Source organism: Camelina sativa, chromosome 5 (genome assembly GCF_000633955.1).
Source record: "Camelina sativa cultivar DH55 chromosome 5, Cs, whole genome shotgun sequence".
NCBI classification, from domain to species: Eukaryota; Viridiplantae; Streptophyta; class Magnoliopsida; order Brassicales; family Brassicaceae; genus Camelina; species Camelina sativa.
The window spans coordinates 8,704,920-8,717,668 of record NC_025689.1 but is presented as its reverse complement, the minus strand read 5'-3'; the positions used below and the strand labels follow the sequence as shown (position 1 = coordinate 8,717,668).

The window sequence follows — 12,749 nt, the reverse complement described above, 5'->3', positions numbered from 1 at the left end:
TGAAATTTAATTTTGGGTATTTTGTGATCTGTGCAGTTATTTTCTCTAATTTATCCTCTGTTGCTGCTGCTTTCATTTTGGGGGATTTATTTGATCTGGTTTCGAGAACTTCAGTTGGGTTTAAAAGATGTTTGGCTTTGGATGCAAATATGTAGAATTTGGCTTTTAAAAGCAATGTCTGTTGTGCTCATAAACTCTCTTGTCTCAAAAGATCCTTTTGTGTGTTTATAGAGAGCTATGTTGTAGAATTTGGCCACAGTTTAAGGTTCTCTCGTTTAGATGAACTTTTTTTTTTAATTTATTTATCAGTTTTTGACTTTTAAGGCTTTATCTCCGAAAATTTGTCAAAGTTGCGTGCCATGTTACATTGCTGTTGATCGTTGATTTACACTCTGATTTTTGGCAGTGCTGTTTTGTTTTTGCTCATCATGAAGAGAGCATCAACACATTTTAACATGTCACTTTGATCAAAGAGACGAGGAAAAGCATAAGACTTGAAATGGTTTAAGAGGCACCAGAAGGTGATCTTGTTGTGTAATGATCTAGTTTGTGATATCAAGATGGTGATTACATCATCACGATGTCTACTAGTTTTCGTCAGACACATGAGGACCCTCAGTTTGTGGTAGTGTGCTTGAAGCAATCCCATGGTTGTGTGGAAAACAGACACTGATAGTCTTGAATGTGGACTAACTATATCGTCCTTGCAAAACACGTACGCTCACACTTTTTGTAATACAAGGAATCAAAAACCATATTCATCTTCTTTACTCTATTTCTCTCTATCGATCATCACAATCTTCGCCCATCATCATCATCATCATCATCATCATCATCATCATCGAATCAGTGTTCTTTGGGGTGATCAATCACAAATAAACCTGTGCTACCATTCATCTAACTAGATCAGAAATGTTATATAAGATATTTTATTACAATATGTTCATATTAAACAGTGTTTTCACACAAAAGCCTTAACCGAACAAACATAAATAAGAAAAGAAACTAAATGATAATGAAAAAACTAAAACATAACTAAAGAAAAAACTGACTCAAACTAAGAGATACGACCCCTGAATGCGTATGGCCAAATCCTGGTCCGCCATAAAAGAAATGAGTTCCCAACTCATCTCTAGGCAAGTTCTTGACGTCGTAATAAGGAGTATCTGCCTGTGTAAACAACTCAGGGGTCGGCTGGAAACTGCAAGTGTGATCAACCACTTGTATGTTCCTGAAATAGCTCGCGTTTCCAAACCCTTCTTGGGGGAAACGCCCTGAGCCCATCTGCGTCTTCGTGTGTCGTCCGAAGCTCTCTGAGTCAATGATTTCTCCACCCCAATCGATTTTCCCTGCATGATCGCCTAAAGTGGTGAAAAGTTCCCTAGGCCAGTATCCTACCAAGTCGGTGCCTATCCGCAGCCACCAGTTTCCACTTCGGGGATCCTGGAAATGTTTATATTTTCTATTATTAAAAAAAGGTGATAATATAATAATAGAACTTTAATTTATAAAATACATAAAAAATAAAGAAAAAACAACCTTCCAAACCAGAATAGTTATCTCAAACTGGCGACCACCGATGCTAGATACTGGAGAAATAGCACCTCCTAGGACAATCTCGCTGCTGGTTTGAATAAAGCCAGGTTTACGAAGGTTGTACCCTCCGGTTGTAATGTATGCGTCACTCTGTGAAATGTCAATATTTATGTTAGAATGCAAAGGTATATGCATTTTGCTTATAAGAAAACTTATGTGTACATATATTATATTATCTACCAAAAGATGCATGTGTCTTCAGAGAAACAAAAACCTTATAAACCAACCAATAAGATTTTATTATGTCGTTTTTACTTTAAATACTGAGTAAACTTATATTATATTTTGGATTTTAATTAAGAGACAAAAAAAAAATCAAATACAAGTATGGATTGATTTTGAATCTTATTTATCTATTTCTAACATAGTTGGAAAATAAACTGAATACTTATTATAAATATATATATATATATATTGAATGAAAGGTCTTTGCAAACTAAAATCTGTGTTATTAAGAAAAAACAAGATGAGTTATAATAACTGTACTAGATTAGGACCCGTACTAGAGCACGGGTTGAAATTCCTTTTATTTATATTATAATTTTATAATAAAATACGATTCTGAAGATCATGATTAATGCTAGATTAGGACCTTAGAAACTTTTAAAATCAATCATATAAATAATATTTTATTCTAAAATTATAATATAAATAAAAGGAATTTCAACCCGTGCTCTAGCACGGTCCTAATCTAGCATTAAGGTTTAATTTTTAATTTCTGAATACGATCCCCAAGATCACGATTAATCTTGTTAAATTAGCGAGATTTGATTACTTTTTATGATTGAGAGTATATTTTTATCTCTTTAATAACTTTTTTTATTGATGTGGTTTATCAATAAAATCTGTGGAAAATAAATTGGTAATATTGTGATTCTAGATATTTGGAACCATATACGTGATCTTCCGAAATAAAATTTGGAATATCCATGAACTATCAATTTAGAATAACCCGTTTAAGATTTTCTGTTACAATTAAGGTTTTATTTGTTACAATTAATATATGGATTAATTTATAATATATGTATAACCTATTTGTAATCATTTATTAAAATTATAAAGTCTACCAAAATAATGTTGTGTACTTCCGTTTTATTATAAAGGAGATACCGTAGTTGATTCTATAGTAAATCCAGGCGATTTAAAAATCTATATATTGTTAATCATCTTGTTTTCTTGCAGTGCTCCATTGACTTATATTGTTTATAGCACTATTATGAATAAGTTTGAAAATTTAACTTAATACTAATTAATAGATTGTAGTAATAATAAAATAAGGTGATTTATGTTTGAAAATGTGAATTAAATTAGGTACAAAGAAAAGCACACGTACCGTCCAATAGATGAACAATCTTGGCTTGTTGTCGTTGTATAAATCTTCGCACACCTAAATAATTAAAAAATAAAAATTATTTATTGTATTAGTCAAATTTATATAATTAAATTGACGGATTAGGAAAGGAATAACAAATTTCAAACAAAAAGCATAGTATTTCACACCTGCCAGCCGAATTCAATAGTGTTGAGATCTTCTGTCTCGTAGCTTCCCGAACTTATCCAAACTTGGGAAAGACTAAACTCGGTACGCTTTTCAACAGCAGGTTCCCACACGTTGATTGTAGCTATGGTCCCATACAGTCTCTGTTGGTCATCCGTAGACACCTCTCCATACTACTCTCTATGTATCATAATAGATGATGTTTTAAGATTTTTACATGAATCAAGAAAAACATTTATTATTTAACAATAAGTGTATTATTTATTTCTAATAATATATTTTTATAATTATTAACCAATAATATTTCATCAAACTCTTAAATTTTCATTTAATGATTCTTAAACTTTGCAATTTCTTAGCATTAATTGATAAAAGTATATAGAAAATCATCTATTCTGATACAAAATAAAATCCTACAACATCATCTATTCTGATATAGAGGGAGTATTTATTTAAAACAAAAAATACCACAGTTAATATAAAGTTATAAATTACTAATTTCTAAAACATTTACTATTACTATTGTTTTATAATATTTGTAAACTAAATAAACTTCTAATCATGATGTTTGACAAAAGAAACAAAACAAACATTGATCTTAATTCCAAAATTCAATAAGAAAAAAAATTCAGACCCGGCCCAGTTAAATATATCGAAAGACCTTAAGGCCAGAAACAGAATCATTTTGTAATAGTTTCGTTTGACCATAATAAACTATAAAAGAAAAAAGTATGGACTAAAACGTATATTAATTTTTTTTGAATTGACACAGTTTTAAAACGTGTAACTAGTACAGTAAAATATATAATAGGATTAACCGTTTTATTTACCTGGTGTTCAGGGGGACTACGGTTAACCGTGCCCATTTCAGGTTTTGCCCGATGATCCAAAGCGGTTTCGTTTTGCATTGGTATAGTACCTACGGGGCACTTCACTTTGCTGATGTGTGCCTCATATGTTGTCCATTCAGTTTTTGTTCCAGTTCCAATCGCTCTAGGAATCTCTGACAGCGACTTCTGTAACAAAAAAAAATTAAAAAAATTTAGTAACACGAAATTAAATTATAAATGATAATCAACACATACTACAACAAATAAAATAAAATTTCTAAAAACGTAATAAACTAAACCTGTAATGTGTGATTTATTAGAAGAGGAAGGGAAAAAGCTGGTTGGTCATGTATGCCGATGCAATAATAGACCTCATCTGAAGCCTGTCAAAATTAAATTTCAAAAATATATAACATATTAGTATATTTTTATCACAAAAAAAAATCAGCAAAAGAAGAAGATATATACAACTATTATCAGGTATGATATATCAATTTTCGTGTGAAATAAAAACTAGTAAAAGAAATGTTTCACGTAACTATTTTATTTCGCTTTTTTCTTCTTCAGATTAATGCAACAACGATGGAATGTCTAAGAATATATTGATATTACGATATTCTCCATATCATCATTCGGGTACCCTTTCGGGTTTCGGGTCGGGTATTTTGGGTTTTCGGGTTTTCGGGTTTAGAAATATAAGACCCATTCGGATATTTTTAGATTTCGGGTCGGGTTCGGATACACCCATCGGGTTTAAGTATTTTCGGGTTTCATCCAAAGTCTCAAATTATATTTCGGGTTCGGATCGGATTTGTAATTTTTTAATCCAAACTAAAGTAAAAGATCCCTAAATCAATCCAAATTCATTAAAAATGATTATAATCATAAATAAATAAAAAATCAAAGTTATCAAACCAAATTGAATTCATTAAAAGAAAAGGACAATTCTAAATAACAAAATATCAAATTCACAAGCCAATAATTTTTGACTTCTTAAAACATCAAATTCAAAGTTAAAACTATATAATCTATCTAAATTAACATATGAAAATTGACATAATTAAAAATGAAAACTAATTTATCTAGTAAGTTGTAATAGTGATTATAAAATTATTTGCAAAACTTAAAAATTAACTCAACCTATTGTTAAATATATATAACTTTGGATAGTTTCGGGTATTTGTTCGGGTGTTCAGATATACCCAATCGGGTTTGGATACTCATTTCATTTATAAAAAGCATCCAATTGAATATTTTTAAAGTTTGGATTCGGATCAGGTATTTTTATTCGGGTTCGGGTTAAATTTTCGGATTCGGATATTTTGCCCAGCCCTAATGTTAGTTTTCATATTGAATATTACTGGGCCTGTTGAATTGAAATGTTTGCAATTAGTGGGCCTTCCCATTTGGGCTTTAGAAAATATTTAGCCGACAAAAAGAAAAAAAATATTACTGGGCATGTATGTACGTAGCTTAGACTGACTCTCACTCTCTAGTACTTATACCTAATTAATAAAATATTAATACAGGATATACACCTAAGATCTCTAGATACGTGGTCTGAGAGCAACCCTAAAAAAGAACCCTAAATTTTCTGTTTGCGCTTTGATCTTTAAATTTGAAAGGATTGTTATGAGCTTTTACCTGCGTCTGCGTGTAGATGATGAGCTTCAGAAGGATGATTCTAAGAATCATCCACGCAATGTCGCCTCCCTTCATTCTTTGGATTCTGATCTGAAAGAGAGGAAGAAGAAGATTACGATCGAGAATTAAGAGATTTTGAGGAAGAAAAGATCCTTTAGCAGCCAAAAAAAAAGACAATAATAATGTGGTACGAAACTTACATTTGCTTCACGAGACGGGTGAACAGAGAAAACAAAAAAAGTTAGCTTTTTGATACGAACGAATCGAATCAGAAGCCGAAAAGATGAGAAATTTAGTGACTACATAAACCATATTTGCAGAAAAAACCACAGAACAAGTTGATTCAGATCTCTCTAGACTCTAGTCGAATGATTAAAGATTACTTTTTTTTTGAGGAAGAAGATCGAGTGTCCGATCCACCTCCTTCTGTTTACCGTATAACAAAAAAAAAAAAAAAGAAGAAGAGTGTTCCGTTCTTATCTCTCTTCTCTCTCTCTTTTTCCATTTTAGGGCGCGAGATTCCCTAGTTTAAGCAAAAAAAGACTACACCGTTTAGGGCAAAAAGATAGACATGTATGTATAGGTTCAAGTAGAGATAATTTTAAATATTTTTTCGTTCTGAGGAAAACTATGGCCATGAATGGCTGCTGGTTTTTTATTGGTTTTTAGATTTTGGATTTTGGATTTTGGATTTTGGATTTTGATTTTTTAAGTTTTTGATTTTTGCCGTAGATTTTAGTTTTGCAAAATCTTGAATGGTAACTTAATTAGTTTTTGATTTTTATGTATAATAATTATTTTAAAAATAGTAAAATAAAGATTATAAATGTGGAAACCCACAAAATGTGGTTTTTAGATTTTATGAAGGAAATTCAAAAATCCTCCAAAAACTGGTTTTCTTAAATTTTAGGAAATCTATTTTTTCATAATCGTGAATGGCTTCAAAAGTGGATTTTGTAGAATCTAAAGCCAAAAACCGCTGCAAAATCAGGTGCCATTCAAGGCCTATGTAACGTCTATTTACAAAATAAACGAAAGTAACAAATCATCTACAGATCTACTTGAAAATCAACAAATCATTTCTTGGTTGTGTAGTTATAATTCCCTGTCATTGAGTTTTTTTTTTCCTCAGTTGCCGAAACAAGAAATCCATGCGAAGAAGACCTGAAACAGTGTGGGATCACATTATGGACAAAATAAAGAATGGTTTTTGAATATCGTGACATTCATATCATAATTCTACGAAATACGACAAACTGAAAGTCTTGGCATATTCGAAAATAGAAAGAAACGCGTCTCTCTCTCTATTCACTGATTTTTGGCCATTTAAATGGGGACTATGGACTAAAGAGCTTTTAGTTATATGGGACACAGTAGAAAATTTGTACTTAATTAGCCACCAAAATACATTAATATCTTAGGATCCTCAATTTTACAAATATTACATTGTTAAGAATGATACATACTTATATGTATGTACCTCTTAATTAAGTGTAGTATTTACTAATATACATCACCTTACGGATCTAGCTACCCATCAAAATCCAATGATGTATATATATAATGTATTTTCAAAATCCAATAATGTATAGGTGACTAGGTTGGAGAAGTCTATTTAATATTGAGAGTATAAAGGGCAGATTTTATACCGATCTATTTGTATTGCTTGATGTCTAGCTTCATGATCTGCAATAATGTTACTTTTTTATTTTGCAAATATTTTCATTTATTTTTTCAGAAATATTATTGTTATCTTCCGCAACATAAAATCACAAACTACATTTGATCCACGTAAGAGATAAACTAAAGATTTTTTTTTTTTTTTGCAATTCTTAATCTAAATTTGGTCCACGTTGTAATTAATCATGTTCACTTAACTAAATACTAACATTTGATCTACAACATAAACTTAAACTTAAAATAAAGATAATTATAGATATTTTCTTTATGACAAAAGTGAATACTAAGACATCTACATCCCTCATCTTTGAGAAAAAATGTCTTTAAATTAAAAAAGTTATAAATGAAAAAAAAAAATATTATTTAAATGAGTTTGGTGTCTTGAAATTTAAGACATCATCTCTTATTTTATTTTTTTATTTTAATTTGGAGACATCATACTCTAAAGATAAGGAATGGAGATACTCTAATACAGTGACAATGTAAAAGGGTATGCAAGTATGCAAATTAATTTGCTGTATTAAAAAAATTACACTCGTTTTGAGCTGGTTTGACTTAAGATTTTTAATCAACAGAGGACGCAAAAGAAGAGAACAAAATGAATGATTAGCTTGGGTTTTATCACAATTTCTCTCTTCTTCTCTTGTAAAGTACAACTCGAGTTAGTTTGACAAAAAAAAAAAAAGACCATTTATTGATAATCAGTGTTCGCAGAGCGAAGAAGACCATTTATTGATAATCAGTGTTTTCTTTAAGAAAAATGGTATGGCCCATTTATTGGGTTTTTTCTTTTTGGATAAAAAAACTTGTGGGCATATGTTTAATGGATATTTATAGAATTAGACATTTTGTGGACTGAATTTTTAAAACAGAACTAGGTACTAACCTGCGGTAAACCGCGGGCATAATTTTTTATATATGTAAATTTATAATCACTTATTTTTTATTATATAATATTATATATATATATATATATTTTGGAGACATTTATAAAATAAATCTTGAAGGTGGCACTTATTTACAGGCATGCCATTAGTATTAAATAATTAATTTAATAAATAAATTAGTTCTACTTATATTTGATTTTTTTTATAGAAACTAAGTGTTTTAAAAGGTAACAAACATAATTGTAAATGTATACAGATTTTATTTCTTTATTTTATAAGGAAGTGAGTGAAGAAGTATTGTTTTTTAAAAATTTGAAAAACTGATTTGATAAAAAGTGACTTTTAATCTCACATACTATATTTTACTTTCACGGGTTTCGTATGATGAGATTTTACGGATTAAAAATCTTTGAACATGTTGCGTGATCCGCCTAGCATGGCGGGTTTGGACTAAAACTATTAGTTTATTTCATATACTATAGATTTGTAGTCATAGTTTGGAAAATTAAGTTATATATTATTTAGTATATGAACTACAAAATATTACACATACTACAACACATTCTTAATATTCCAAAAAAAAAATTGTATAGACATAAAAATATAACTAACATACCATATAGGCATATACCTCTGTTTAGTTATAGAAAACAAAACTAAGTGTTTTAAATTTTTATATTCTATCTTATAACAAATTTAATGTAATTTGGTTATAAACTGTAAAAATCGTAAGAAGAAGAAAAAACATTCTAGACAAAATTATAAATGAATTAGATAAAATTTAATTAATTGGAAATTTGAAAACTAAATAAATTAAAAATTATAATTTAAAATATATTAATTTATAATTTATTCATGCGATGTACCGTGGGTGAAAACCTAGTTTGTAAATTTTAACACTTTTTAAGGTTAGTTTCTTTTTTGTACTTCTCAATTAATATAGTAGGATACTTTTGTCCATACTTGCGTGTTTAGGCTGAAGAAGGGAATATATATTTTACCCTTGTCATTATTGAGTTTTATTCCAGTTCTGAATCTTTAAATAAACTAAAGTAAGATCGGATCCGCGCTACAGCGCGGAAGAATATTTATGGATATATAAGACTCATAACAAGTTAGAATATGTTACATTTTTATTTTGCTATAATACGGTTGATTATGGTAAACTTTATATTTTTGTAAAGAATTTGGATAAAATAGTAATATTAAATAAAAAGGAGAATATAATAAATAGTAATATAATGAGTTTTGATATAACAAAAAGAAATAAAACTGAAAAAAATTGAGCACCACGAAGAATATTTGCGGATACTATGATCCATAACAGATTGAAGAGTCTCATATTCTTGTAAACTATATATTTTTCCATAATAATCTGGGAAAAAAATAATAGAGATAGTTAATTAATACTTCCTCTGTTTAACAATGTGTCATTTTATAAATTTTGTTGAGAATTTGTTACTAATGCCCTTTCTTTGATACCCCTTTTTAATAATACCCCTTTGATGATCATTTTTAATTATACCCTTCCATTATTTTTTAAAGACATTTTTGCCCTTGTTTTATAATTATACCTTCCTTCGCCGTCGACCTTCTTCGTCTTCGTCTTCGTCTTCCTCTCTTCTTCTCCGGAGACATCTCTCCTTCTCCGGTCGGATCTCTCCTCCGCCGTTATCATTGTTTCTCCCATCGTCTTCGTCTTCGTCTCTTCTTCTCCCATCGTATTGAGCAATTGAATTTTTAGGTCTTATAAAGCAAATCTCTCCTCCGCCGTTATAAATTGAAATTTTTTAGGTCTTTTTCTCCCATCGTGTAAGCTTGTTTCTGTATTTTTGTTTTGATTTCAATTTCAATTTTGTGTTAGCTATTAGATTGTTGTTTCGATTTCAAATTTGATGTCAGAATTTTTTTAGGTCTTAACACTTGCTCTTTTAGATCTGTTCGTGATAATAATGTCCTTTATTAGATCTTTGGACATCTACTGTTATTCTTTGATATAGTTGTTCGGATCTCTCTTCTTTTAATGTAGTTTTATTGGTTTGTTTTCTCAGGTTTTGTTTGGGTGTACAAATGATTGAATTGTATTCAGTATGTGGTTTGTGGAAGTTGAACAACAACATTCATTGGGAATTTGAGATTGATAATGAAAGGGGAGCTTCTTTGATTAACATTGATGAGAATACTAGATTTAGTGAGTTGGTAAAAATTCTATTAGAAGATTTTGACATTGATATTCAGGCACAATGTTTAAAGCTTAGTTATTCATTGCCTGCTAAGTCTTCTACTATAGGTAGTATTCCTATCTTTATTAGAAATGATAGGCAGCTTGAAGCTTTTAAACTCAAATATGCACAAAGTGGAGGAGTTCTTCATCTATGTGTTACTGTTGAGGATTTTTGTGAGATTGTAGAGCAGGTATTTTTAGTAAACTCATTCTCTTGTTCTTTCTAATATTGTTTTAGAAAAGTAACTGATTTGAGGAATGTTTCTTTATCAGGGTCAACCTAGCTCTACTCCTTTTATTGAGAGTGTTACTGCTGTTACTCAGGTAACTTTCTACTTTAGAATTTTAAATTATTTATTGCTTACAAAACCTTATAAAATTCTTTGAAAACACTTGTAAAACGTTTTAAATACTTTACAAATCCTTTCAGGATCAAACAAGCTCAAATCTGTTAGTTGGGAATGTTATTGATGTTTATACTCATACTCAGGTAATTTACAATGGTATAAATGTTTTTATTGTCTTTTCAACCCGTTTTAAAAACCTTTGAAAACAGTTGTAAACCTTATTAAAAACTGTAAACCTTATTAAATCCTCTGAAATCACTTGTAAAATCTTTTTAAAAACCATTGATTTGTACTTTCAGGGTCAACCAATACCAAATCCATATGTCGAGAGTGATCCTCCTGCTGCTTCTTCAAGTCAATATACTGGCACTTCTGATGATTTTACTGCTACTCATACTCAGGTAACTTACATTTAAACACTTTAAAAACCCTTTTGAAAACGGTTGTAAACCTTATTAAATCCTTTGAAATAACTTGTAAAACCTTTTAAATAACTTGTAAAACCTTTTAAATAACCATTGATTTGTACTTTCAGGGTCAACCAATACCAAATCCATATGTCGAGGGTGTTCCTCGTTTTTATTGTTCTCCTGTTGCTTCTTCAAGTCAATATACTGGCAATTCTGATGATTTTGCTTCTACTCATACTAAGGTAACTTACATTTAAACACTTTAAAAACCCCTTTGAAAACGGTTGTAAACCTTATTAAATCCTTTGAAATAACTTGTAAAACCTTTTAAATAACTTGTAAAACCTTTTAAATAACCATTGATTTGTACTTTCAGGGTCAACCAATACCAAATCCATATGTCGAGGGTGTTCCTCGTTTTTATTGTTCTCCTATTGCTTCTTCAAGTCAATATACTGACAATTCTGATGATTTTACTTCTACTCATACTAAGGTAACTTACATTTAAACACTTTAAAAAACCTTTTGAAAACGGTTGTAAACCTTATTAAATCCTTTGAAATAACTTGTAAAACCTTTTAAATAACTTGTAAAACCTTTTAAATAACCATTGATTTGTACTTTCAGGGTCAACCAATACCAAATCCATATGTCGAGGGTGTTCCTCGTTTTTATTGTTCTCCTGTTGCTTCTTCAAGTCAATATACTGGCAATTCTGATGATTTTACTTCTACTCATACTAAGGTAACTTACATTTAAACACTTTAAAAAACCTTTTGAAAACGGTTGTAAACCTTATTAAATCCTTTGAAATAACTTGTAAAACCTTATAAATAACTTGTAAATCCTTTTAAATAACTTGTAAAACCTTTTAAAAAACCATTTATTTGTACTTTCAGGATCAACCAATACCAAATTCATATGTCGAGGGTGTTCCTCGTAACATGACAACCTCTGTTGGGTATCCATCTTGTTCTTCACACTCAACTGGTCTAATCGATGTTGATTCACTGTTTTGTGGAAAGTTATTCAAAGACAAAACAGAAATGAGAAGTCAGATGCGGATGTATGCAGTCAAGCACAGTTTTGAGTTTCATACTTTTAAGTCAGACAACAAGAGGTATGTTCTTAAATGTATTGATGAAAAATATAGTTGGAGGCTACTTGCAACTAAGGCTTAAGCATCAGATAGCTTTGTTGTTCGAAAGTATAGTAGTCAGCACAGCTGTGACTCTGCTTTAAGGAATGTTAATCATCGCCAAGCAACTGCAAGGACTTTGGCTGGTTTGGTTAGTAACCATTTTGCAGGAGGAAAGCTTCCTCTCAGACCCAAACAGCTCATGGAAATTTTTAGGAATGACCATGGAGTTGGTGTCTCGTACTCAAAAGCATGGAGAGCTCAAGAACATGCATCAGAACTTGCTAGGGGTATACCTGCTGATAGTTATGAGGTTTTACCGAGTTGGTTTCACATGATAGAAAAGAAGAATCCAGGTACTATCACTTACATCAAAGCTGATTCTGATAATAAGTTTAGATATGGTTTTCTGGCTTTTGGTGCATCAATTAGAGGCTTTAAGTTGATGAGAAAAGTTATTTCTATTGATGGCGCCCATTTGAAATCAAAATATAA

General features: G+C 30.3%; 1 protein-coding gene and 1 long non-coding RNA gene across 2 annotated transcripts in view; one reads left to right on the top strand and one right to left on the bottom strand.

Annotated features, from left to right (window-relative positions):
- LOC104786223 overlaps positions 1-775 on the top strand; it is a 1,859-nt gene extending 1,084 nt beyond the window's left edge. The window contains exon 2 of the long non-coding RNA XR_767461.2: positions 407-775. This is a non-coding gene — a long non-coding RNA (uncharacterized LOC104786223). The remainder of the gene's footprint in view (positions 1-406) is intronic.
- Positions 914-1,731, bottom strand: LOC104789026. The gene is made up of 2 exons (XM_019245240.1): positions 1,540-1,731; positions 914-1,443 (listed from the first exon to the last, which is right to left on the bottom strand). Exons 1-2 carry the CDS (start codon positions 1,729-1,731, stop codon positions 1,036-1,038), a joined length of 600 nt encoding a protein of 199 aa, XP_019100785.1. The 3' UTR covers positions 914-1,035.

Coding starts and splice junctions, on each gene's coding strand:
- LOC104789026 (XM_019245240.1), bottom strand. CDS start 1,731: ATGCATATACCTTTGCATTCTAACATAAATATTGACATTTCACAGAGT. Junction 1,444..1,539: donor TAACTATTCTGGTTTGGAAG/GTTGTTTTTTCT, acceptor AAACATTTCCAG/GATCCCCGAAGTGGAAACTG.